General features: G+C 40.0%; 1 protein-coding gene across 1 annotated transcript in view; it reads right to left on the bottom strand.

The window, feature by feature from the left end:
• POLQ (polymerase (DNA directed), theta) overlaps positions 1 to 27,408 on the bottom strand; it is a gene marked incomplete at its 5' end in the record, with an annotated part of 52,756 nt that overhangs the window by 13,983 nt on the left and 11,365 nt on the right. Inside the window, 16 exons of the mRNA XM_009700817.1 lie at positions 303 to 440; positions 2,045 to 2,238; positions 3,331 to 3,571; positions 5,033 to 5,229; positions 5,847 to 5,990; positions 7,037 to 9,103; positions 9,701 to 10,203; positions 10,999 to 11,242; positions 12,696 to 12,820; positions 13,141 to 13,334; positions 15,721 to 15,863; positions 16,769 to 16,973; positions 18,697 to 18,839; positions 22,073 to 22,285; positions 23,380 to 23,526; positions 23,621 to 23,765. Of these exons, the coding sequence (XP_009699119.1) occupies positions 303 to 440; positions 2,045 to 2,238; positions 3,331 to 3,571; positions 5,033 to 5,229; positions 5,847 to 5,990; positions 7,037 to 9,103; positions 9,701 to 10,203; positions 10,999 to 11,242; positions 12,696 to 12,820; positions 13,141 to 13,334; positions 15,721 to 15,863; positions 16,769 to 16,973; positions 18,697 to 18,839; positions 22,073 to 22,285; positions 23,380 to 23,526; positions 23,621 to 23,765 (5,043 nt within the window). The remainder of the gene's footprint in view (positions 1 to 302; positions 441 to 2,044; positions 2,239 to 3,330; positions 3,572 to 5,032; positions 5,230 to 5,846; positions 5,991 to 7,036; positions 9,104 to 9,700; positions 10,204 to 10,998; positions 11,243 to 12,695; positions 12,821 to 13,140; positions 13,335 to 15,720; positions 15,864 to 16,768; positions 16,974 to 18,696; positions 18,840 to 22,072; positions 22,286 to 23,379; positions 23,527 to 23,620; positions 23,766 to 27,408) is intronic.

Genomic DNA, 27,408 nt, shown 5'->3' with positions numbered 1-27,408 from the left:
GTCTTACACATGGTTTGGGAAATCAAGTTCTACCTGATTTATTCTTATTGAAGCCTGTTATTTATAGTCATGTCCTCACTACACTCAGGCTTTAGGAGAGTAGGAGTTGTTAACTTTGCTAACAGAGAAGGCAGAACCCAGTTTGAATTTCCAGTAGTAACTGGAAGAGCAAAAGGCAGATAGTTAAAATTTACTTTCATTTAAGTCAGCATACCTAACTCCGGTGTATCCAAGCAGATGTGTGAAGTAAAGGGAAGTTATTTTTACAGTCACTTTCAGACTAGAACCAGACTTTACTGTACCTTGGTTGTACTGAACTGCTTGCTTAACCTAACCCTGTTTCCTTTAGCAGTTGCTCTTCTGGTGTAACCCAGAGTTTTCTTGTTCCCTTGAACCTTCACATCTCCATTTTGTGGCAACTTCAGCTCCAGGAACAAAACCTGAAAAAGGCCAGCATTTCAAATCAGTTTCTGCATGCTGCTCCCAGGAGAAAACAAAAGACAACTGAGCACTTAAACAGCTTGTTCCAACCAAAGGATAGTAGGAATGCTTCAGCTAATTAAAAAGCTGATTAAAGATCTCTGCTATCAAAGTCATTCCTCCTCATTTTAATTAACAACAAAATGCAATATAAAACCTCATTTTCTCAACACTGTAAGTTTAAGTTCAGAGGTATGTTTTTAGAAAAGGTAATTAACTCCATCCAATAAGTGAGGTTACTGCTGACAGTCAACTGTAATAAAACGTGGTGTTAAGATGACTAAAAATGGGAAGAACATTGGTGAAAAAAAGAAGAGTTAGTAGGGAGCAGGCTTCAGAGCAACATGAATGGCACAGAAGGAGGTGGTCCCAAATACCTTTCATAGAATAGCCAGAATATTAGGTTTTCTATTTAGCAGCTATTGTGTCTCATTTCACTGCTGGCAGAAGGGAGTAGAAGTTTTTCTCTTGCACATTTATGTAGCACAAAAGTTTTACTGACACAAAATTAGAAGGGTAAAGCTCTACTAACCTATACAAGAAACTTGAAATGATTCCTAACAAAATTTCCACATAAGAAACAAGCTTCTGTAGTTCAGAGAACAGCATTTCAGAAAAAAAATGTGCCCTTTTCCATGAAGCACAGTGAAATTGGAGCTGAGCATTATTTCAGGAGTTTTAATTCAGACTACTGTTACCGAGCAAAACTGCATTTGCAACAAAGGAGGAATATTTCTGTGGAACTTCTTTAGTGATGGCTGCTTGCAAATTTTGACTACTTCCATATAAAGTATAGCCCATCAGCAAGAAAGTAGTATACAGAAAAGAAATAAATGGGAAAAAAGCATGCACAGCAGTTACAATCTATTCCTATGCTTCCATGTAACATACATTAAAAAATATACAGTAAAGTTCTTCAGGAATAAAAGTATTGATAATTTACATAGAAACCTGTTTCTTATGCTTTAAAAAAAAAAAATCAGTTCTATACAAGCTCTTAAAAACAGACAGTAGTTGATTCAAAACTTTTAAAGCAGTCTTTCCTCCTTCTTCATGCCTGTACAGGGACAAGGGTAGCAATGCAACTTAGTCAGTACAACTATTCTTAGACTCAGACTACATGATATCACATCACATCTCATGTGCAGAATACTGGTATTGCAAAAAAGCTTCTCTAGTGCCCCACCATTCATCCAAAATATTCCAAAAGCCATTTAATCGACAGATCATCTCATGCACTATGAGAAGCCAAGGACCTGTACAAACAACATGCTTATTTCCACTTGTTTTTTATTTCCAACATGCTCATTTCCACTTCTACCTTCTTTATTTCTGCTAAAGCTAGCAGAAATCAGAATGATCAGTAACAAGCAGAAGATGCATAGCACCTTGCAGGCAGCAAGCTCATAATGAGTGTAAAGACAAATCAACTCTGAGGAGAGTTCCATTTGCGGTTTGTCTTGTCTTCATACGACAACTGCCCAAGAAGGTTTTTTCTTAAGTCTAAGCAATTGAAGGTAACTTCTGAGAAAGTTCTCCCCCTCCCACCCTAACCCTCACATACCTCTGCAATGTCATCAAGGCTGGTCAAGGAGAAGCTGTGGCCTGCCAACTGATACGCCTTGGCCTCAATCTCACTCAGTTTAGCTTGCATGACCTGTTTCTGGGTTTCATATGCCGTTGTGCTAAAACCAATGCCATTCAGCTCCAGCAGAGCCAAGCAATAATGGGTGGGCATCTCCACTTTAGAAAATACATCTGTAGTAAGTACAAACCCCAAGAAAAACTTTTGTAACACCAAAACCAGATCAACTGCAGATCAACACATTCATAAAAACACAACTGGGGAATCCTCAGATTTTAAAATCCTGAATGTCCTGACACATTGAAATCTTTTAATATAGATTTAGTTTAAATACATATTTCATAATAAGAAGCATACCAGAACTTTTTATTACAAAAGTATTTAAGAGAATAGCAACTTCCGTCAAATTTTCCTAAGAAATACACATCTCTTTCTATATCAACATTTTATAAACCGCAGACATGCTTAACGTAAAGCTTTCTAACTTGATATACTTTCATTCCACCACCCACATCTTTCAAAAATGTTCTAAGGTTTAGTTGTCACGATCGTAAATGATGTGGTAAACTTACAATAAAAGACTTCAGTGAGACTGGACCCTAATCTTAGGCTTCATATATAATTTAGGGGAAACAATCAAAAAGCCCACCAATAGGTAGGTGCTTTTGGGGGGATTTTTGTTTACTTGTTTTTAAACAGAGACAAGCATTCAGCAAATATTAGTGCAAACATACTGGATCATTCACTATGAGATCACAAAAGCTTTATGGACATAGCACCTACATGGCACACAATGCTATATGGGCAGGCCAATGAGTAAGAAATCTCCTTTAGAAAATATTTGACGATTTTAGGAATTGCTTCTGACAAGGAAATGCAAAAGCTTTTGAAAATGTTCACGAGAAACCATAGACAGACCCACAATTCCCCTGAGAATGGAAAGGGTACTCCCCTGAGAGGCAGAGATCTGCTTGATTCAGAGACTTAAAATAGACTCTACTATTGCCTCAGCCAATGGAACTGGTGGATATTTCGGATATAAAAATTGCATTTTAATGTAAAATTTAATTTAATTTTTTTTGACAAAACAGAGGTACTTCCAAGGGAAGTTCCCGCTTTTCTTTTAACAAATGATCATTTTGCCACAGAATATACTTAGGTAAGTACTTCCAAATCTCCTCTCTTCTCCACTGATCATTCAGTCTGTGGTAGCCCAGCTACCTTTACCCTTCCTCTTTGTCCCCAGGTGGAGAAGCTCTCTTTACCTGTCAGATTTTCCTTCTGTAATTCATCATGGAGTTGGTTCATGACATTGAAGATAAGCACAGACTCTACTGCTGCTCTGTATCGCCCAGAATGATCTCCGCTGGCACTAAGCCCCAGGCTCTGCACCCCTTGGCCAGTGCCTACCCCTTCCAGTAGAGGTAGCTCACTGGGGAGAAAGTTAGTCACCATGTTGTGAAGCGTACGTTCCTTAGAGCCAGAATCAAGCAGCCAACATGCAACCTTAAAAAGGGAGACCTCTATGAGACCTTTTTTCCATTTTAGTCATAATACAATGTAAATATTAACTGGGGGTTAACACAAGGTTATAGCGCAGATTATTTTTCTCGATTTGGCAGGCAGACTGTAATAATTTGTGGAAAAATTACATGATTTCAAATAAAACCTTCAAGATGGCATAAGTCACTAAAAAGCTTCATTTTCACTCAGTGTTAATTCTGCACATTTGAGAACCTTATCCTCTGTCAACTAAACATATCTAGAAGCGTCCTCAGGTTTTTTCATTTATTAAAACCTAACACAAAGGGGATTAAATATGAAAATCAGGATCAAAACATATTTAATCTGAAAACTGACTTTGTAAAAATTGAAACTTGTTATTCATCTAGAATATTAGTCAAGCTGAGCTCTCCTATTTATTGCACATCAGCACTAGCACCAAGAATTCCGCAAGGCAAATTTTATTTGCAGTTAGCCTCATACCTCCCACTGTCTTCAAAGCAATTTTTCGTATAGCTATATTTCAGTTTTTTATCTCAAAACAGGATGAAATACAGGTTTCTGCATTGTCTCTGCCATGCAAGCAGAAGGTAAAAACCAAATGTGTACATATGGGGCGGGGGGGGTGCGGTGGTGGCGAATGTGTGTGTGTGTGTGTGTGTTCACTGCATCACTAAAATGAACAAATATGAGTATGACTCCATTTAATACATGGAGCATTGCAGAGAAAGGTGCTATTTTTATTGCTCTTTGATTTTATCCTGAGAATATGCATCAGTATGAAAAGCTAAGTCTGTCTTTGTGTTGAACACCTTAGCTACTTACTTGCAGACTTTAATATTGTCATGATGCTATTCAGCCCGTGTGTGATGCAAGCTTTAAAAATCAACACCAGAAATTTCTATGCATCTAGAGCTTTTCCTAACAAGGATAAGCTCGCTCTTGTGTTTTCATTTGAGTTCCGAGTGGTACCTGAACCTTTTGAAATTACATGTAAACTTTATTTTGTTCTGAGAAAATAGTGGTTGCAAGGTGGTCCATACACATAGCAGATAAATCTTTGGCTTACAAAGTCTTCTGTTCTCAGAATCAATAATCTGACCAGAAGCACTTCTGCCATTTCAGTTCCAGGCTTCCTATTGCAACGAAATGAGAGTTCAGCCCTGTCCACTGGGACAGGGGAGAAATATAACCTCATCCAAGCAATCAGGTGTTTAATATGTTAACCTATCACCAAACCTGCTCTGTTTCTCCTGCAGGCACCATGAACACACATAGCAAAAGAAGTGTCCTCTAAATACTGTTCCAGATTTCCCACTGGAAGAAAATTTCACTAAACCCCCTGACAGGTGTGCATATTCAAATCTAAATAACAGAAGGAAAGTACCAGAAGGTACTCCTGTTTTCCACCACTGTGTTTAAACTACTAGTTTTATCCAAGCTAAATTTCTTAATTCTGCAAACCTTTGGGTCCTCAAATCTTCCTTCCAAGGAAATGCCACAAGCCGTCACCAGAGTCTTGTAGTGCTGAATGAAGTTATACATGACAAGTGAGCGCTCCTGCTTAGGCTTCTTCTGCAGGTACAGCTGCAGATGATACAGTCTCTCTGTTACAGATAGGTTTTTGTCCAAAGGTGGTGGTGCCAAACTCATGCTGATTTCTAAGGCAGGAAATAGAATCAAAAAATGTGGTTTTACCCACTGTGTGACAAGAAAGGCAAGAAAAAAATCCCGAATGCAATCACCTAAAGCACAAAAACTACAGTTGGACTGTGCACAAATAACAATAAATCTATACTGATATTATATATTTTATCAAACCAGACAAGGCTCCCAAAAGCAATATGCTGTGTCTGTACTACTAAACAAAGGATAGCCAGGAATCAGACCCTAGTCTCGAGCCCACATAATACAGATTGGGTTATGTTCAGCATTCTAGTGGCACATTTGTTCTGGAGAGGAAAAAATTGGAAGAGGTTGAAAGAGAAAAGCAAGTAAGCTAAAGAGAACATGGGAGTAAGCTAACATTTTAGCCATATGCATGCTCAGCAGTCTAGTGCTTGAGCCAACTACCTAGCCTTATTATATAGCAGCATAGATGTATCCACAGCAACATGTTCAAGGGTGTTCAACACTTAAGGCTGCTGAATAATATGGCTAAATCACTCCATCACACAACTCAGCTGTTTTTTAAAACACTTCCAAGAACCTATCTGCTGAAGGTACTTTCTTGAAATGCAGTGTCATGTAACACAGCACAGCCTGTCCCCTCACTTACCAGTCTGGTCTTGTATCCGCTGCAAAGAGATATAATAGGCATCTTTTCCGCCCCAACATACTGCCAGTCCAACTACCAAGACGCCTTCACAGCCTTGGACAGGAAATCCATCATCTTTAACTTGCATCCACTGAGGAGAACTTACTAAAAGAGTAATTTTTAAGTTACAATTATAAAATGGCATCCATAAATACAGAAGAGTTTGGATCCTGAAAATGTAACTACATACAGTTGAGCCTAAATTTCTTAGAAGTTAATATATACCTTCATTTTTATCTAGAGGAAGAAAAATCTGTGTTTCTTTAGGGAGAAAAAAACACACAAAAAACCCCCACATACTTAGAATAGCAAAACTTTCTCTTAACAGAAACAACCACCCATATAGCATCCCTGCAAAACTCTGGCCTTTCCTACCAATCTCTTCAAGAGTTGAAACAGAAATGTATTCCTTTCTTCCACTCTGAAAAACATTTCACGTTTTTCTGTCAAAAACATATTTCGATAGTTAAGAAATTTTGTTGTTATGGCAATATGACAGCAAAGAATCTAACTCTGCTTAATCTTGTTATTTTAAGGGAAGAGTATGTTTATACAGCAGCAGCAGCAGACTGCAGCATATGATTACTTCTGTGAAAAAAAAATGAAGCAATACTGCAACAACCCAGAGACTGATCTGAATTTCACACATGCATATATTGAACCAAATTTACTTTTTGCAAACCTGAAAATATTTAACCTTGTTTCAGAGGCAATCCCGCAAGTAACACCGCTCAGTGCAGACCCTGAACCATCTGTACAGTGTACCGTTAAATATATTATTCGTTTCAAAATATACTAAAACTTGTTTATGACATGGAAAGATACACATGATAAAGGAACTTCACAACACAGATCCATCTCAAAATTAGACATGATGAAACATTAAGAATACTTAGATGCTCTCGCATACAAACAAGCTGCTAACACTTCATTACTATCACCAAAGACCTACCAATGAAATGCTTGACACCAATTCTTCATCCTCTACTAACGCTCAGCTCCTTTGCTTTACTGAGACTGACAATATTCAATTCATATCAGTAATTTTCTGCCATTTTTGCAAACCCTTTCCTTCTCCACTCCTGCTTTAAGTTGAAAATGCCACTCTGCTGTTCACAAAATAAAAAAATGCACTGGAACATGGAACTGACCTTTTTTGAATTTGCCACCAATCGTTGATTTGGGAGACAAGAGACATTTTGTTCTTTCACATGCCACTGAGATGGAGAATCTGCTTTTCTCCTTCCATTCTGCAACAAAAGTCTGGAAAAGTGCTTTATCGCTTGCTACATCAATAATAGTAAAACTTTCAGCACTTAAGGGAACGAGTGGAAAAACATCCTGAGATAGCTGCAGTGAAAAGCCTTGGTCTATAACGGAATCATCTTTTATCTCATCAGTCTCAATTGCGTCTACACTCCCAATACTGACCTGGAGTGTTTTTACCTGCTGCTCTGCATTGCCCTTGCTATTCTGCTGTGGCTGAATCAGCTGCCCTTCATTCATGCAGGCAACTTGTCTCTTCCTTGCAGATTTCACAGAGGGAGACACAGAACTCTTTGGACAAAGCTCTTCGGGGGGTGTTGGAGGAATAAACCCGTTATTACTATCTGGTGGAGGACAGGATGTTCTGTTGCTTCCCTTGAGTGGAAGTGGTATGCAGTCTGTTTTCTGAAGATCTGAGTTCTCAGTTTTGTTTTCTTTAACCTTGAAAGAGCTTTTTAAATCCTGGCAAGCAGGCAAAGGCTCTGGCTGACAACAGTCAGATTCAAAAACTGGATCTGGCTCTTGATTAACAATAGGAGCAACTAACTTTTCTTTCAAACAGTTTACTGAAACTGGTTCAATGCCTGAAGGACTAGGCCATTTGTCTAATACATCCTGCAATCCTGGGCTTAGTTCAAATGAGTGGTCAGTCCACACCACTGGATGGGTTTTCTTGTCTAAAGCTTGCTGACTTCTCTGGAGCTTTCCACCTTGATCTCCTACCAAATCCTTCAGTCTGGGGTCACTGTTACAGATCACTGGGTTTCTTAATCCTGACTGACCATGAAATGTAGAAGGAAGATCTTCCAGAAAAGGTGGGGAATTTGCATGATCTAAAACTTCAGCTATTAGATCAGAGAATGCTAGAGACACATTGTTACGCTGCGCAGGATCCTCATTCTCTTTCTGATTGCCACTGACATCAAATTTATTCTGAATAGGCCTTAGGTTCTGCAAAAGACCATCTGGAGGAAGCAAAGCCTCCTGCTTCTCCACAGGATCCTTTCTGTCAGCTTCCGTGATGTGAACAGCTGAAAGGTCACTGACATTACTGAAGCTGTCATCAAACAGCAAGCTATCACTCATATTCAGGCTTGTTTCAGGGACATGGTGGCATTCTGCTTGTACAATGTGCTCCCTACCAAAATGGGAGGTTGTTTTATTAAGGTCTTTAGACACACTCTCCCCTTTCACTGAATTTTGGCTCTGGTAATCTTGTAGAAAACTGTGTAGCTGGGAGTCGGTCACTGAGAAATCGCTTTCTTTAAGGCAAGGTGCAGATTCTATTTCCTTCAGTATAGGCTGTAAATTAAGGCCTCCAGACTCCAAAACTTTATTACTGCAGTGCTGAGCTGTGTTTTTTGTAATGTTATTTTTTGTGGTAACACTCGATAAGCCCAGTTTCCTAACTGTTGCAGCCAGCCTTTCATCAGTAGCATTCTCAGTCCGTGAAGTGCTTAGTTTCTTGGACATTTTCTGCCATGGTATTGCTGACAGCTCTGAACCTTGTATTCCCTGCTGTCCTGTGATTCCAGCTGCTCCCTCCTGTTTTATTATCATCTCAGTTTGAGTATCCAACTGGAAACTGTTTTCAAAGTCTCTAAAGTCAGAAAACAGATCAGAGGATGGACCATTCTGAACATCATCTGCATTGCAAACACCTCTCGATTTTACTAGAGACTCCTTCAGAAAATTCTTAGGATGACTGTTGGCTTTCTGCAGAGCTCCATCTTGTAACAATATTCCATTGAGCTTTTCACTCCCATTTTTGCCATCATTCTTAATCTGAATATGGCAGGATTTATCCTCACCAAGACAAAAATGCACAGGTTTCTGTATCCTGCTGCAACGATGGACGTGTCCACTTCCAGAGGGGCGAGCAGTTATGTTACTGTGATCTGTGTCTAAAGCCATCTGCTGCTTATCAATCATTGCCTTAGCGCAGCTCGCAGCTGTTTGCATTTTATTAATTTTATTCTGCTTATCATCAGAATTTTCATTTCCCTGTGTCCTAGCACTACCAGGTATTACTAGACTTCCTACAATATTATGCATCTCCACATTGATGTTTGGAGTACCCTGAAATGTAACAGGTGCCTGAAAACTTGCTCTCCCCTTAGGCATGCCTTCATTAGCAGTAGTAGGTTCTGTAAATAATCTTTCTATTTTATCCTTCCTCCCAAGATTAATTTCCCCCATATGTATAGAATTTGAGACTTTATGAGTTACAGACCCTTTTTCCATAAATTTCTTATTATTTTGGTCTGAAAAAAAATTATCTGTAGAGATGGTGGGGTGGAAAGCAGGCAGCTTTTGTATGTCTATGCTAAGCATATTTGAATCTTCAAGAAGTGACCTCTGCAGTTTTGAAGCAGTATTCTTGTTCCTAGTCCGGTTTAAATGCATGTCTGTACTTTTAATCAATCTAGAGGCTGAAGACTTTGTTCTCAATGTTGGCGTTTTTCCTTGTTCAGTAGCAACTTCCGGAATTGCTCTCCTAGAATCTGTCTTGGTTTTGACCAGAGAAATTCCTTCTACGTTTTCATTACCTCTGCACATATTTGGCCGTTTTCTAGCACTGCACACAGTATCATCATTGCCTTCCTCTGCTCCAGCCTGTCTCCTGCCTGGGACTTCACTCTCAAATCTGTTGTTTTCTGTACTACTGCTTAGTCGTCTTTTATACCCCTTTTTAATATTTGATAAGTTTCCAGTCTGAGAATGAAGGCCATTACAATGTTGAACTCTGCATCCTTTTTTATTTAACACCATCAAAGACTCAGAAGACTGCTCTCCATTTGATCTATGTAGTCTGTCTTCCAGTTCTGACTCACTGCTGATCATAGAGGATGTATCAGTCTCGAGAAAAGACTCTGGGTTCCACTGCACTCCCATCAGTGCCAAATCCTGCTGGAGAAGTCCCCTGGCTTCCTCCACAACGAGGGAAGCTGCTTCCCTTTCGGTTAAGCCTTTCATTCCAGCCATCCAGATGCTGCGCACAGTCCGACGCTCCTCTACTGATTCTTCATCTTCATCCACAGCCCTACGAACACTATGGGAAAGGTAACAGACAGAGGTAAACATTCATGCAGAAAATAACAAACAACACAAGAAGCTGGCACTATTCTGCACCACTTCCATTTCAATTAGTTTTACAGCTTCCTAGCTTCACAGAAGCACTATATCCAAAATATAATGCACTTAATAGGAAAGAACTATTTCAGTTTTCTATATGTGAATTGATGTCGATGAAAGATATTACTGGCTGCATACTACAGAAGCATTCCCAGGTTTCTGTGTCCAAACACATACCCTAGACGAGATCCAACCCCTTGCTAGGGCAAGATTCAGGTCTGAATGAATCCTCCTCCATGCAGTGACTTCCAAAGAAAGGAAACTTGAGAAGCGTGAACCAGACAAGTGCCATGGCACAGTCCAACAGGTACTTGATCAAGGAAGCTTGTCATTGCACTAACATGAATATCACTAGCGAATCTCAAACGATATACAGCAATAAATCATCAAGGTGGACCTGCCTTTTAGAGGCAGCAAAAGGTCTCCAAAAAGTATTAACAATTCACCCAGGACTAAACAGTGCATTGAAAAGAGGAATAAGAAGAAAATTTAGGTCTCACAAACCTATGCTGCAAATAAAAGCTGCTTCTATTAATTTCAAAATAATCATAGAATGACTGTGATCAGTCATAGAGATCTACAAGTTATTTCTAACTAATGTTTGGCACCAAGTCCCAAAAGATTGCCATACTTTATTACAGGTATCACCCTGTAATCCTTCACCTTACAAACAAACTCTTTTACTTGACTTTCAGACTTACTGATTTCTCACCTTTTGAATGGTACTGAATTCTTCAGAGCAGTTGTCACATCATCAGGACTGGCTCTAGCAAGATCAGCCACTGTGACAAAGCCAGCATTGTAAAGTGTCCTAGCACGCTGTGCATTCAGCAGAGACACTCTTACCAGGTCACAAAGCTCCCTATGAACCCCAAAAGTGAGGCGGCTCTGGAACTGAGAGAGCAACAGCTCCATGTTGTGCCAGCCCAGCCGATTACAGAAAATCGTTACCATTCCTGGAACACAGAAGTTATATCAATGTCTTAACTCCAGTTGCCATTCTACTAAACTGGACTTATTTTCCCCCCCTCGTCTGAATAGGCATTCACTTTACATTTCTCACCTTCCCATTACTTACAGAAACTAACTCATGTTTATTGTAACTATGACTAGGAACTGATCTCACAGAACTCTAATTAATCTAGAGTTAACTAATTTATCAGTGAGGTAGAAATTCTGAATGACACTGCTTTTTCAAAGACACTAATCTTGAAAGTGCAAAGCACATGCATATCATGTAACAGGATTCCTGTGAAACAAACACCCTGAAGAAAAGAAGACAGAAAAAGCAGTGATGAGAGGCAGTAAGAGAAGCCACAGATCTTTGAGGAAAGGCAGCACTGATGTCCATAAGAGCAGAACTTGGCCTGCAGAACTTCAGTTACTGAGAGCATCACAGGAGGTAGCAAAGCCTACAATAAAGGTCATAACTGCAGTTGTCAGCATGTGGGTAGAGGAAAAGAGCAGGGAAAAGACAGTTTCTTACTCACAGATTGCATCTACAGAATATGAAAATAACTGAAAGACAGCGCATCCCTCACTATCTTTACAGTGATTATAGGATATAACTTTTATCATATCTCTTAACAGTTCATTTTACTTCCTACTTTTTTTGAAAATTATTAACACTGGGAATAGAGAATTATGAAACTGCTATGACAAAAAGTTATTTATGCTATCAGAATTAATTTAAACTACTCTGCATCAGTTGGTGTGACCTTTTCATTTTGGGGCTTTGACTCATGCTGCAACCCACACATAGGGTTTTGCAAGTTGTGCTAAAACTGTCTTAAAAATTGAAGACCCACTTAAAGAGTAATGGAGCACCCAGGCAATAGGGAAAAAAAAAAAAAAATCCTCAGTCACATGGTGGGCTGTTACTTCTTCTACACAGCCCTCTTAAGGAAGGTAAGTTAAAGGCGACAGCTATCTGACCTCTTGTTATCTGGTGATAAATGACCCAGAAACTACTCACTCTGTTTTGAAAACTATAAACTTATACTTTCTGGTCAATTAACTTTGCAACCAGAAGAAAGCCATGCTAAATCTTAGACACCCCAAACTTTACCCATGCTGAAAGGTACTCTTTCCTGATAGAGCAAAGCTTCAGAACGGACTTGTACTTAATTTCCATACTTAGTATTGAACAAACTACATTCCTGTGCAGTACACAGATGATTTCCACAAACCTCAGTGTACTACAGCACTGCTTGATTCCACTCAGCTGGCCTCTTTCCCACAGCACACTCTGTGGTTCCATCTCAAAGCAGGGTCAACCACAGATTAAGCTATAAAGCTGGCATTGGTTTTACAAGACTAGTTGTTTTTAGTACCACACTGTGGCTATCTTATCCCCATATCTGGAAGGATATCCTAAGACTTCTAGGGTATTTTGCTCAGACAACTCACCTGCATAGGTGGCAGCAGATTGCTGTAAGGATTGAAGCTGGCCACGACTACAGCCATATTTCTTGGTCATATCCTTTAAGGGAACCTCACTGATTAAATCCAGAAGGGCAAGACTGGTGAAAAACCTGTGGAAGCAGTACACATGGAAATAAAATCATCATCCAGGGCACATCAGTGTACATGACAAAATGCACTGTGATAGCATAGGACAGAATGGTACTACAGGATAGCACACAAAAGAAACAGAGAAGACTGCTTCCAAAAACACCAGCACAGACATCTTGTGCCAGCAGCATTCTCAGTCCAGAGCAGACCAGGTCCAGGCTCTCTGAGCTATCAGCTCACTCAGCAAGAGAGCCAGTTCCTGAAAACAGACACAGAGCCTGTCCACTCCACATGTTAGAGCCTGTATAGTCTTTGCCCATTCACACTCATTTGTGGCTACCTTTTGTGTATGGCCATTTGCCTATGCTGTTTCTCTGTTTTAGCTAAGATTTTGCCCTTTACAGAGCGAGCCAGAAAGCCTTCCTCAATCCCCACCAGCTCAGCCACACGTTTCATTGAGGCAGGCAGCTTCTCCCATAAGCAGAAAAACTGGTACCAATCAATTGTGGTCCACTCCTCATACACTGGGGTGACCTAAAGAAAATAAGACAATGCAAAAAACTATTTCAGAGAAACAAACAGAACAGAGCTCTGGGTAAACAAAAATACAGCCTAGGGAACGTCGTTAGCGCATCCTACGCACTACTCAGAGGCACTGAGTCATAACCATGTACCCTGAAGAAAGTAAAAGCTCTCCTAGCCTAGTTTTTTTAATATTTGTACTGATGAGATCTGACTCATACGGGTACTCTAATGATTAAACAATTTGGAATCTTTATCAGATTGCCCCCTAAATCTAAGCCACTAGAAGATTTTTAAGCTGCATCTTTATTGTCCTTCAACAAAACAAAACTTTATTTTTTTTTTAACAAAACTGACAGATACCTATCAACCTCTTAAAACCACTAGCAACCACGCTAACCACTGCCATGGCATCTGATAAAGCAGGAGGGAACACAGATTTTGCCAGAACTCACTGGAGCTTTCATTTACCTGGAGTACAAGAAATCTCAGCTTTTATTAACACTAACAAAAAAAGCCATCCAGAGCATTCGCACACTTTTAGACAGAAAACCAATTCTGTTATCATTCAGTCAGCACGAAGTCAGTTTCAGTATGAGGAGACAAAAATGTCTTCATATCTGTATCGATATACAGCAAGACTAATTATTTTGAAACGACAAACAGTTGTTGGGGAGCATTTAACATAATACAGAATACCAGATGCCTACATAGTTCTAAATCATCCATGCTCCTTCATCTGCTGAGAAGAACAAGAGTTATTAAGGTGGGGGACTGTCTTTTGTTATTTGTTGGGGTGGTTTTTTGTTGTTTTTTTTTTTTCCTTTAAAGAAAACTCTTTTCCTAGCCTAGCAAATACTTATTTGTTTTAATCAACTTTCCTAAAATACAATGTCTTGGAGTTCAGTCTCATATTTGTACAAGTAAAAGATTTAAGTCTAAGAGATTTAAAAAGCATTATAGCAGATAATTTCCCTGTAGTCCATAAGGAACACATGGAGAACAATTATTTAAAAAAAAAAAAAGCCACCAAAAGTAAGTAAACCTTTGGCCTTGAAATTGAACAGACTTGCAAGAAAGTGTTCTAGGGTAGCTTAATGGAAGAGAATCTCAAGAATATTTTGTTCAACAGTGTATTTGATTTAAAATAACATTAGACAAGCTGCTGCAATTAAAAAGTACAGGGGAAAAAAAAAAAATATTGCCATCACTGACTTTACCCCAGAACATGAACAAAATTCACCTTTTTTTTTTTTCCTATTTTGAAGATGCAAACAGAGAAAAAATTCACTGGTGTATGACACAAAACAGTCCACTTTGCCTAGTAGAAATAGAACAAAATATGATGTGGTTTTCTAAAACAGAGATATGGGTACATATGGGACACCAGTAAATCAAAACCAAACCAAACCAAAACCAAGCCTGTCAGTATCAGCCAATAGCTAGGTTAATGAACACAACAAGCAGAGACAGACACCCTCAATCTCTTGCCTCCCCCTGTCCCCTAGCTCAACAACTCCTGTAACCACAAGCCTATTCTCCTTGGAGTGAACTTTTTTCTTCAGGCAAGATGCCCAGATTTTGCCTTTGATTCATCAGCCTAGTAAAGAGAATACACTTTACACTTAAAGAAGGCTAAAGATGACTGTGACATTTCAGATGATGATTGCATGATGAGTCTCTGGCAGCTGTGACTCCTAAGATGTTCACTGCAAGTCCATCTTATTTCTTCACTGATCTTCACCAGTTCATGGCTTCCTCTCCAAAGGTCTTAAATAGCATTGCTTAGCTTTTTAAGTGTACATGCACATAAATCTCGACAAACTTTGGGACACTTTCTCCTCAAAAGATTTACCACACTCCTGCCTTTAGCCCTGGCAGCATCACCAGGCAAGTAAACTATATCAGAGAAGATTTGTACTATTACTGAACCGAAGAAAGGCCCACCCATAGGAAGAAAGCAGTGTAGTTCTCTGAGGTTTTTGTAGGCAAAATAGACGCTAAAACCCCAGAAGTTTTCTGAGCCTCCAAAAGTAATCTGAGATGCAGCCTGCTGATCTCAAACACACAACAAAACCAATTTGTTTCATCAACTTCAAGTGTCTCAGAAAAATTAACATTACCCTACACCTAAAACTTACAAAGTTCTGAAGTCTTTCAAAGTCAAGAGTGACAACAATGGGCTTAGATGGATGTGCAGTACCAGCCTACACAATATGGGAACAGACTAGTTCTGAAGAACATTCAATTTAGCAACTTTTCTTCATGAAGGATGAGCAAAGCAAAGTACAAAAAAAAATCCTACGTTCATGGAGCCCTCAAGAACTCTGCATTGTACTTTCTCTCCTTTCCTTTGTTTTGGTCGTACAAAATACAAAACACAGAACGAGACACCTACCAAATAGACAATATGCAGATCATTCTCCAGAACAAAGCTTTTCATAGCTCGCTGCAGGTCAGCAAAGATTTCCATGGCTTCAGTTGGTGAAAGAGAAGAGGAAAGAGTAGCTGAGCCAAGATGTGTTGGATGATAAACTTTTGCTGTTTGAAAAAAAGAAAAAAAAAAAAAGGAAAACAAAAATACACAGAGAAACATTTAAGTGCAAGTTTATATCTCATTTTCAGGTTGTAACGTATTTCATAGATATCAATTCTACTAACTTTTCTCAACTGGTTTTTCAAGAAGAAATAGTGTATTTCTCCATTCTGAAGACAGAAAAATGGAAACAATAAAAGATTTAGACTTGCCTAAGTCTAAATTAGCCTTTTTCAGCCATATCACAAGCTTGAATCCCACTAACTACTCAGACTAACAGTTATGATAGCTGTTTGAACAAAAAACACTGGAATCCCATCTGCCATCCTGCCTAGGAATTATCATTTTGAATTTTTCTTTCTTAGGAAGGCCAAATAATCTCCTATCATCTTTTCTTAAAAAAGAGATACAAATTAACCTGTAATGGGGATTCTTACTATTACTGCCAGAGTCTCATCCTTAGCCATTTTAAGAAAATAGCCAAAATCAGGAAAAAGTGCAACCACATATACCAAGGAGTTCTAGAAGAGAACTCTTACAATATACTGGTTGTTCTTCAGAAAGACAAAAATCATAGTTTACAGTTAATGTGCACAAATCCTGTAGTCTGCAGGACAGTATGCCTTCTTTAAAGATATTTTGGGAATTTGTACATTAGGACGCATCAGTCTTAGAGGTGATGTGCAGAGAGAGGCCTTCCAAGAACATATGCATGCAAAAAATATTAAAGAAAGTACAAAGACATTCTCCAGAAAGCTAAAAAATTCTTGATACACATGATTCTTTAATATAAAACCAAAAATGCACAGAAGTCTTTGTTATAAAGTTACATTGAACATCTACCCAGCTGCAGAAGATTTACTAATTCAAAACCGCTAACTGCAGTCACTGGGAAGAACACAAGTATTACCTTTCACATCACTGCTGGAGTCCAGAACCTGAATAAATTCATTTTCCAGCAACCATGCCACACAAGCCTCAACAGGTCCAGTCTGCACTTTGTCTTGTGCTTTCTCATTTCCCGACTTGCTTTCTTTCAAGCTGGATGCCAGAAGAGTGCAAGAAGCATACGTCTGCACATCATCTGGAGTGTTGGCCACTCCCCCCACTATGATCTGTTGAAGAAAACTACTTGTTCATATTGCCAGAGAAGCAGTAGGATGGAACATCAGATCGGAGAATCAAAGAGATTGATCCATCAGATATCTAAGTTTTAAAGAACTAGTATGAGAGGGGAACATGAGGCAAAGCAACTGCCAACCTTTAAGGACTTTTCTTGGCAAGAAGTTAGACACCTTAGCTAGAAGTAAGAGGACTAAGCTATGGGAAAGAATGAATTATAAAATCTTATTTTGATAGCAGACTTGCACAACGTTCTCAAGTTGTACCAGGGGAGGTTCAGGCTGGACATTAGAAAGAACTTCTTCACTGTTAGAGTCGTTAAGCATTGGAACGGGCTCCCCAGGGAGGTGGTGGAGTCACCGTCCCTGGAGGTGTTCAAAAAAACGTTTAGATGTGGCGCTTCAAGACATGGTTTAGTGGGTTTAGCGGGCATGGTGGCATTGGGTATACGGTTGGACTTGATGATCTTTGAGGTCTCTTCCAACCATAATGATTCTGTGATTCTATGATTCTACATAGTAGCAATTTGGGTTTGAGACTAGACCTAGGCATTTTGCTTAGCCAACACGGTGAAATAGTTTTAAAAGGTTAGAACACAAACTGCAATTTTCTGAAGTCAAAAAGCAAACTAGGAAGGAGGAGTTCTCCTAAGGCTCTTCAGCATACTGAAGTTTTCTCTTAATAAATATGAATGCTATACCCCATCATTGTTTTTCTGATCGAGAGTGATTTTTTCCCCCTTGGATTTTGTTTTCATTTTGATTTTCACATAACTGCTTTTTTCTTGTGAGTCATTTCCATGTGTGTGTCTTCCTTGAGATAGCAAGGTGTTTAACTAAAAATTTTCTTTCATGGTTTCTTGGATTTTTTTCACGTTATAAAGCAACAACATCAGAAAAGAACTTCCACCTTTTAGATAGCTCTTATGTAGAAAAATGCATTTAGAAATTCCATCGGTCTGCTAAAAATTCAAAGTCTATGGAATCAGAACCATGTTCTAAGTACCACAGCAGCTTTCACAAGACAGCACGAGTAGTACAGCAAACAAACTGTATTTAAAGAGTCTAAGCTCAGTTCAAGCCCAAAAGCAACTCTGGAAAAGGAGATAAGCTCACTGATGTGGATAACACCTTTTTGGTCCTATTTACTCCTGTAGGAACCCTACAGAGGAGGGCAGGCTGGAGGGAGTGAATTGGGTATCACATCTGTTGGTTCACCAAAAACTTATTTACAAAATTTCAATCATTTCTATGCAAAAGAGGTAGGTAAGTTGAGGGGGGAAAATAAGGGACCCTACAAGGTTCTACAAATCTCATTATGGCCCACTTCAGTCTACAAAGCCACTGGGATCAGTAATTTACAAGTATCTCCCTGTTAAGACTGTCAGGTCACACATGAATTTTAAGAATTACACTTCTTTCTGCCTGCAGTTTGAGTACATCTAAATGCAAAAGAAAAGTTTAGTAACCCTCGTTTGAGTGTGCTCACGTCCTAATCTCCAGCAAGCAGGGACTGAAACATACAAAACAAAATGCTGAATATTGAAGCAAGCTAGCAGATCCAAGTAATTTTCTTTTGAAGCTGCTTGGGTTGACAAGGGAGGAAACAGAAGAAAAAGAAAGTGCACAGAAAACATTTGATGGTGTCACAAAAGAAACCATCCTACAATTACAAGAGTGCAAGCATAGTTCTAATCCATCTTTATGTGTCCTGTACCTCTAGTATTGCTCTTCTCATGCTAGAAGAAACACCTTCCCCTTCTCTTCTAAGCAAACAACTGCAAACAGGCTTGAGAGATCCCTGAAGTAGAGCAGTTCCTTTTGATCTTTCTGAGGGCTTGCAAACTAAAATGCTCTCACCTATAGGAAAAAAAAAAAAAAAACAAACAAAACAAGCCCAAACAAACTATTAATGACCTTAGTTTTGCATCTTAGCATTGTAATAGCTGCATTACAGTTCATCAAGGACACACTATTTGAATGGTAAACTGTAGGTATTTTTGAAAAAGCTGAATAAAAAAAAAACCACAACTTTGCAACCTTGAACAGTGTATATCCATTACTATATAAGAACTCCACAGATGCATAATACTTAAGAAATAAAAACAGAGCAAACTTCACAGTTACATTAGGCTGGTGAGGGCCTTGCCAGATCAGCTAAGGAGCTTCCATAGCCTCTCTGTGCATCTGCTTTGCTGCTGAACCACTCTCGCTTCTTGTTCTGGAATTGACTGGAACTATAATATATAGTGGCATCAATTTTTCTTCTGCATTGCATTATTAAACCGAAAAGATTCTCAAAAGCAAGAAAAAACCATAAAAGCTGCATAGAACTTGTGACAGTTTGTAAGTCAACCAGCTTCTACTCTCAAAATGAGATAACACAGATACCAAAGTAATTCAGAAATCTGAAGTTATTAATCTAAGTAACTACACATTCTCTGAACTTTCATATATGCATATATATACACACACAAAAAATCTTAAGTATCTTGAATGGTTTCCACTGAAAGTACATCTAAATATACCTTACCTTAAAATTCTCTATCAGACATTGTTAAGTTAATCCCTGACTACCGAAATTCTGTGGGAGAGAAAAAAGGTCCCAGAGTCATGAAACAAAAATAAAAATAATGGGCCAGCTCCTTTAATGAGATAATAGTACAGACTACCCATGGAAAATGTAGTGGTCACATAAAGGAGATTTTTTTTTCAACAAAGCCATTACAGAGAAACAGGTCCTTGGGAGACCTAGCTAGTTAGCTTTGTCAATTGGCACAGGATAAATGAATTATGGGTAGGACAAGTTTGCCTTTGACTATGAAAAAAGCATTAGATTTGGATTAGCTGTACAGTAATTATCATGATAGGTTTATGATAACTTGTTAAGATTTAACTGCACATAGTCTGGACACCAAGGTAATTTTGGTAGTAGCTATCTTAGTAAGATCCTAGGAATGTTAAGTTATGATAAAACTGTAGCTGTGGTAATGCTACAGTAATTAGCAAATCCAGAGGTAACGAAAACACAACAGCACTTAAATTTAATGTACAGAATAAATACCCCAAAAGCAGTGTAGGTGAGTAATCGAATACAGCTTAAACATGATCACATAAGTGAATTACAGGATGAAAGACGTGCTCAGAGGATGTAGGGGTTTTTTTTATCCTGTTAGGTGATACTTTTGGCATCTGTTGACCATGCACTTTTGCCAGAGCTGAGAATACAGAAGATAAACTGCCTGTAAGCATTATTTTGTGAAAACAAAGCTTATTTTGACTTAAGCAATAAAGAATGCTCACTGATTTCAAATTTGTGTTCTGATGTGACCTACAATTCCCTCTGAAAACTTTGACTCTTCAGTGTGATAAATCTAATAGAAGATGAGTATCCACTTGGCTCTTGGCTTTACATTATCTGACAGTCATTCAAGACTTGGGGGAAACCCTTTCCCAAGATGCCACTGAGAACTTAAAGCCAATAATTGCAACCTAGTAAACAGAAAACAAACAAACAAAAACCTAAGCCACTCTAAGATCCTTCATTGAACATTTCAAATGAGAGGGGAAGTCTAGGTTAGCATCAGACTAGACCAACACCAGAAGACTCCGGCTATCTAAGCATAAAACTCCATTAAAAGCAAAAAAGGCGCTATTATATTTCCAGGTTTTGTTCAGCAATATTGAACAGCTTTACCTATTTCACCTTGGGAACGTGACAGTTTTGATGAATGCAAAAATAACTGAATTTCATTTTCTAAAATGATATTTTTAAATTTCCATCAAATCAGAAACAATAATTTTAAAATCAAAACCTGAGACAATCCAACACTACAATGTTGGGAGGGGAGAAGGAAATCAACCCAACAACATTTCTCTTCTGTCTGTCAGCTGAATTTTTTATCCACATAAGGGATTTTTTCCAGCTGAAGTTGCTGTCCTCCAGCCTCCTACTCTGTGAAAGAGTAGCAGCTGGTAATGTAGCTTTATGTTCTTATCCAAAAGACTCTGCAGAGTGGAAAAAAAACGGTACATTCATGAAGCTCATCAGCCTAAAATCAACTGCTTACTGTGCAAAACACAGTGACATCAGAACTGTCAAAAAAGGGTACTAATTATTGTAACTCGAAGGCAAAAAAAAAAGAAACTTGAAGAAATAATGTAATTTTACACCTGCCAGCCACACTCAAATGACAAAATCTGGAAAATTTCAAAATACAGCATGCAGCTGCCCTTTTCTTTAACACATAGGGATAGCTTACAGAGATATAGGTAGCAAAATACTCTGTTGCTATGCTACTAGGGCAAAAATAGAAAGTTAAATGTAAGAACAGTCTGCTTACATAGGGTTCTAGCAAGCTCCAGTCAAATCATCAGTAGAGCAAATCCCTCTTCCTGCTCCTGTTGAACTTCTTATTTTCTACTGTGTTTGTACTTGTATAATACAATTTTTCTAAATATCATCCATGAAGATAAATTTCCATTGCAAATTAAAATAACAGGCAGGATTATTTTGTTGAACATCAATCAGTGCCGCTGTATGCATGAAGACACCGTATTATGTATGAACTACCATTCATATTTCCCTGTCTCTCTGTTGCATTACTACTTTCAAGATCCATAAAAGTTATGGTGAAGTTTAGTGGAAGTTTAATAAATCCAAATCAGAACTTCAGACAACAGAAGTTTGGCAAATTATGTATTTCTTACATTTTAGGCCTGTCCAATGAGAGTTTACTGTAAATTTTCTCACTGAAACTGTTTACTAAATGCTTTAGTAAACTGACCATGGATCACAGAATTAAGGCAAACAAACACCACAGCCTGAGAAGCTAACAAGAATTCAAAGGAGAAAATAGCCCATTCCTGAAGTAACTGTCATATAAATCCCAAACTAAGTCTCATGCAGTGAAAAGAATCCCCTGGGAGTTACAATTTTTACTCCATTAATACCAAACAAATTCACCTTGATTAACTTAATCATACTGAATACCAAAGGAATTCATCATGATTAGTCACTAATTGCAAAGCACTGCCCTGATTTAATCAGGTTAATACCATTCTTAGAGAATGTTAATAAAGCCTCTGCTTACCCTCCGTGTCTACTCCTTTCCTGCCAGCCCTTCCAGCCATCTGTTTGTAAGTAAGAATGTCCAGCAGTTTGCCAGCAAACATGGGAGTTCGTATAATTACTCGGCGTGCAGGCAGATTCACTCCAGATGAGAGTGTGGAGGTTGCTGCTAGGACTCTAATCAAGCCCTGGCGAAAGGCTCCTTCAATGATGTCCCGTTCATCAAAAGTAAGACCTGAGGAAAGATGACTTTTAGTGAACCTAATAATGGTGAGACTGCATTTAAGAGCTAATAATATTACTGTCAAGCAAGGGGAAGAACAAACTTAATGAACATTTGCCATTCAGTGTTAGGAACTAGACTCACACCACCACCTCAGTTAACTTCTTTCAAACCATAAGTAAAGCAAAAATTCACCATTGTTTTTATTATTCAATTGAAAGTAATAGTTATAAACTAGCTTTTCTAAGCTATTTGTACACATTGTAGCAATATGAACAACTATTTACTACACATCTGCAAGCACTGCAAGTAAATAAATAAATAAATAAATGAAATAAAAAGAAGAAAACTGGATGTAACACACACAGTAGGGAACTAGGATTTAGTCATTTGCCATCCTCACCCTGGAGTCCTCCTTCATCATTTCCATTCTAGGTTACAGATCTACTTTCTACTTTACATGTTACTTTCTACATTTCCTTGAGGACTTCAGGCCAATTTTATTCTTGAGAATGAAATCCACACTTTCTAAGCATTTGGAATTATTCCCCCTACATATTCAATGCCATAGCTACTGATCTCTCTTCCAGAGGCAGTGGATCCCATACACTCTCAGTGGATCAACATACACTACTACCTACTTAAGAAAGAAATAAAAGATCTAGCCAGAAGCATTCACAGCACATGATCCTTCTGTTTTTATTTTCATTGTTATACTTCTATTTACTCGTTTATTTCAGTATTAAGTTGAGGAAAATTGCTCTGAAATACTCTGGCAGCTTTAGGGACAATTTGAAAATGCTTGGGCTGCAAATCAGCTAATTTTTCAGGCGCTTCACAAAAAAAATTTAAGTTGTATTTAAAAAATTGGTGCTATTAACACAACAGAGAGAAGATTTATCATAACAATTAGTGAATTAAAGTCCTTGGCCACAATTTTAAAATTTCAAGTTTACCTCTAACTGTGAGATTCTCAAAGCATTTTACTTCAGTCATAAGCTACAGAAGGCTTCAAAAAGCAACTGGTAAATTGCTGGTAACTACAACAAAAATAACCCATATGACTTGACCATTACAGAATTCAAGACCAAGATATCCAGGAATACCTGCATGATGAAATGCCACTCCCCATGGCAAAGTACGTTGGAGCACAGAGTCCAGGCCTGAGATGGAGCGCTTTAGCTGTTCCAGAACCTCATCGACCCCTTCTCTGTCCACAACAACTGGGGCAAGGGCTGAGTTTTTTGCAGAACCTTGAGAGAGAAAATATTTTTATAGCTTCTACTAAAATTAATTTTCATTAAAGGCACTGTTTATACAGTCTTCTATTAACTACTTTTCTCTTACTCTCAGCCTGTTGCAAACTGTAGAATTCCCTGGCAACGATGTCTGCCAGCTTCTCACACCAGTTCTTGGATGGACAGAAAAGCAGGACTGAATGGCCATCACAAACAGTCTCATAACACAGGCTCACGACATGGTCTTCATCTCCCTGAATTGAGACAAAATATTTTCAATGCGCTCTCACACTGAATGCGCTCTCACACTGAATGCTGTCACTCTTCTGTGTCACAGTAGGAATCTTCTACTTCAAGTCAGAAAGAGGAGCAAAGAAGATGGAGCACTGTTATCTTAGTTTCTGTCTTGCTTTAGGAAGTCCAAGCACTAGTATGACCGCATTGTTGAGGACAGCCCTAGACCTACCCATGAATAAATCTAAGGTTTTATGTCTTGCTTTCAAAACCTGTTTCTGAACGAAGGCCACAAAGTGCACACACAAAAAAAAATAATATCACTGCAACCTCCATGTTGTGGCTAACAGCAGTGGGGAAGAACTAGGAAGAGCCCCGAGGGAAAACATCCCTCTACAGTAACTAAGGGAGACTTATCAACTAGGATGTCTGAACTAAAAGCCTGAGATGTATTAGTCTAAGCACCCTCAGTAAGATGCACCCAGTAAGCACTGCTGACCAAAGACTGTTAAGTGTTCAAAGCACAGCAGAAGGCTTTCATGGATACCTGTATAGATGTGCACACAAAACCTTACTGTTTACAGCTTGCCTTTTTGGTTTTAAGATCCTAAGAGCGTTCCTGCAACTGATCTGTTTTGCTTGGCTGAGCCAGATTCTCTTCCAGCAAGCAGGTCAAAGGAGAAAGAGAAAAAAAGGTAGGCATGCAGTAAGAAATAAAAAGCACTAAAATGCAAATGAAAACAGGGGATCAATGGCAGGAACTGCATATACACATCAAAAGCTTGGTAAGGATTCAGTCAAATTCAGCAGAAGTGGCGAGGTCATCAAGTTCCCTTTCTTGGTCCAGATTCACAGAATCACAGAATGGTTGCGGTTGGAAAGGACCTCTGGAGATCATCTTGTCCAGCCCCCCTGCCAAAGCAGGTTCACCTACAGCAAGCTGCACAGGATCACATCCAGGCAAGTTTTGAATATCTCCAGAGAAGGATACTCCACCTCTCTGGGCAGCCTGTTCCACTGCTCTGTCACCCTCACAGTATAGAAGTTCTTCCTCATATCAAGATGAAACTTCCCGGGGTTTCAAGTTTGTGCCCATTGCCTCATAACCAGTCACTGGGCACCACTGAAAAGAATCTGGCCCCATCCTCTTGACCCACCCTTAAGGTATTTAGAAGTATTGATGAGATCTCCTCTCAGTCTCCTCTTCTCCAGGCTGAACAGACCCAGCACTCTCAGCCTTTCCTCATGAGGGAGATGCTCCAGTCCTCTCACCATCTTCGTTGCCCTCCACTGCACCCTCTCCAGTAGTTCCTTGTCTTTTTTGAACTGGGGAGCCCAGAACCAGACACAGTACTCTGGATGTGGCCTCCCCAGACCAGAGCAGAGGGGGAGGATAGCCTCCCTTGACCTGGTGGTCACACTCTTCCTAATGCACCCCAAGATAATATTTGGCCTTCTTGGCCACAAGGGCACATTGCCAGCTCATGGTCAAGTTCTTGTCCACCAGGACTCCCAGGTCCTCCTCCGCCGAGCTGCTCTCCAGCAGCTCAACCCCCAGCCTGTACTGGCGCATGGGGTTATTACTCCCTAGGTGCAAGACCCTACGCTTGCCCTTCTTGAACTTCATTAGGTTCTTCTCCGCCCAACTCCCTTGCCTGTCCAGGTCTTGCTGAATGGCAGCACAGCCTTCTGGTGTATCAGCCACTCTTCCCAGTTTCATATCATCAGTGAACTTGCCAAGGGTACACTCCATCCCTTCATCCAGGTCGCTGATGAATAAGTTAAACAATACCAGTAAGTTAAAAAAGACCAGTACTGACCCCTGCAGAACACCACCAGCTACAGGCCTCCAACAAGACTCTGCACCGCTCATCACGACCCTCTGAGCTCTGCCATTCAGCCAGTTCTCAATCCACCTCACTGGTCACTCATCTAACCCACACCCCCTGAGCTTACCTATGAGCATGTTATGGGAGACAGTGTCAAAAGCCTTGCTGAAGTCAAGGTACACAACATTCACGCCTCTCCCCTCATCTACCCAGCCAGTCATGCCATCGTAGAAGGCTATCAAATTTGTCAAGCATGACTTCCCCTTGAAGAATCCATGTTACTATTACTAGAACCCTTCTGGTTCTCATCTTGGGAGGCAGCTAAGGAACATTTGTCCCTGTTCTGGTTGGCCTGGCTTATTCCCCAGTTGGATGCAGTGCTGTGAACACTGCACATTGGACCCCACCCCTCGAGTCCTTCAGTTTAAAGCCTGCCTCACTAATTTGGCCAACCTGCTGCCAAAGATTCCCTTACCTCTTCTTGACAGGTGGATTCCATCCCTCTCTAAAAGATTATAGTCATCAAAGAATGTCCCACTGTGATAAAAGCCAAAACCCTCACGACAGCACCAGTCATGAAGTCAGAAGTTGATTTGCATTATACATCCATTTCTGGCTGCCTGCTTTCTTCTGACTGGTAAAATGGAGGCAAAGATAACCTGGGAACTAATATTTTTCACTTGCATCCCCAGGGCTTTACAGTCTTCCTTGATTCTGCCCAGGTTCTGGCTTGCAGTGTAATTTGTGCTCACATGAAAGAGTAGCAGTGGATAATAGTCTGTGCTCTTGACAAGCTGTGGCACCTTCTTGGCAAGGTCTTGGACTCTAGCTCCCAGAAGGCAGCATACCTCACATGACTCCCTGTCAGGTCAGCAGATGAGCGCCTCAGAGCCCCTTAACAGAGTCACCTACTATGAGCCCTTGTCTGTCCTTTTTACAGTATCCACTGTATGCTGTTGGTACAGTTTCTCCTTGCAGACCTTGCTTGTGGGTGTCCATAGCTGTTAAAGCCTCATAACTGGTTTTAGTTGTGGTGCTGGAGGATGGAGGCTGAAGCAGAGTCCTGCTTTTGTGGGTCACCAGGGTCCAAGATGCTTCATTCTCAATGGTGTCCACTTCAGGATCATGGTTCTGAAACCACCTATCTGTTTCCTCCTTGGCTCCTCTAATACTGCACGGCCTTTTAACCGTTTCCTGCAACTCAGCCACCTGATGCAACAGATCATCAACCTGTGCACACCTTATGCAGGTACTCGCTTCTTCTCTAGGAGAAGGGCCTGGGCACTCATTGCAACTTACCACCTGTACTGAGGTCTCCTTCCTTACCAGTTCCATCTGAGCGGAAGCATCAGACATCTCGGGGACTTTCTCTGTAGGAACTCTGGTTTTAGCTCCGAGGTGAGTACCAACCATTTTGGCAGAGACTTTCAGCACTTCCTTGGGCTGTGGACCTACAAGCAGGCCACAGGGCTCTCCCTGCACGCCCTCCCATGCAAACTACGGCATCACGCCCTGGCTGACACGCCACGCCCTGTTTGCCCACCTTGTTCACAGCGCTTCTGGTCACTAGCACTCCCTAGGGCTGTTTAAATCTGTGGCAACTCCCCAGCCACGTCAGCTTCGCTCACGAGAACTGCTGCCTCCTGACAGGTGTCTCTGCTCTTCCGCTGGTTTCCCTGCCTCCGGGAACCCCCGTCCACCTCAATCTAGCAGTCAGCCACAGGATTTACCCTTGCCACCACTGCATACCTTGCCGACTGAGTTTGAGGCACAGAACAGAAGTCTGAAGGTCCAGCGATGGATTTCAAGCCCAAGAAGATCACCTAGTCTTATA

The sequence above is a fragment of the Cariama cristata genome, unplaced genomic scaffold (assembly GCF_000690535.1).
Source record: "Cariama cristata isolate BGI_N322 unplaced genomic scaffold, ASM69053v1 scaffold5340, whole genome shotgun sequence".
Lineage (NCBI taxonomy): Eukaryota > Metazoa > Chordata > Aves > Cariamiformes > Cariamidae > Cariama > Cariama cristata.
This window is presented reverse-complemented; position numbering and strand designations above follow the sequence as displayed.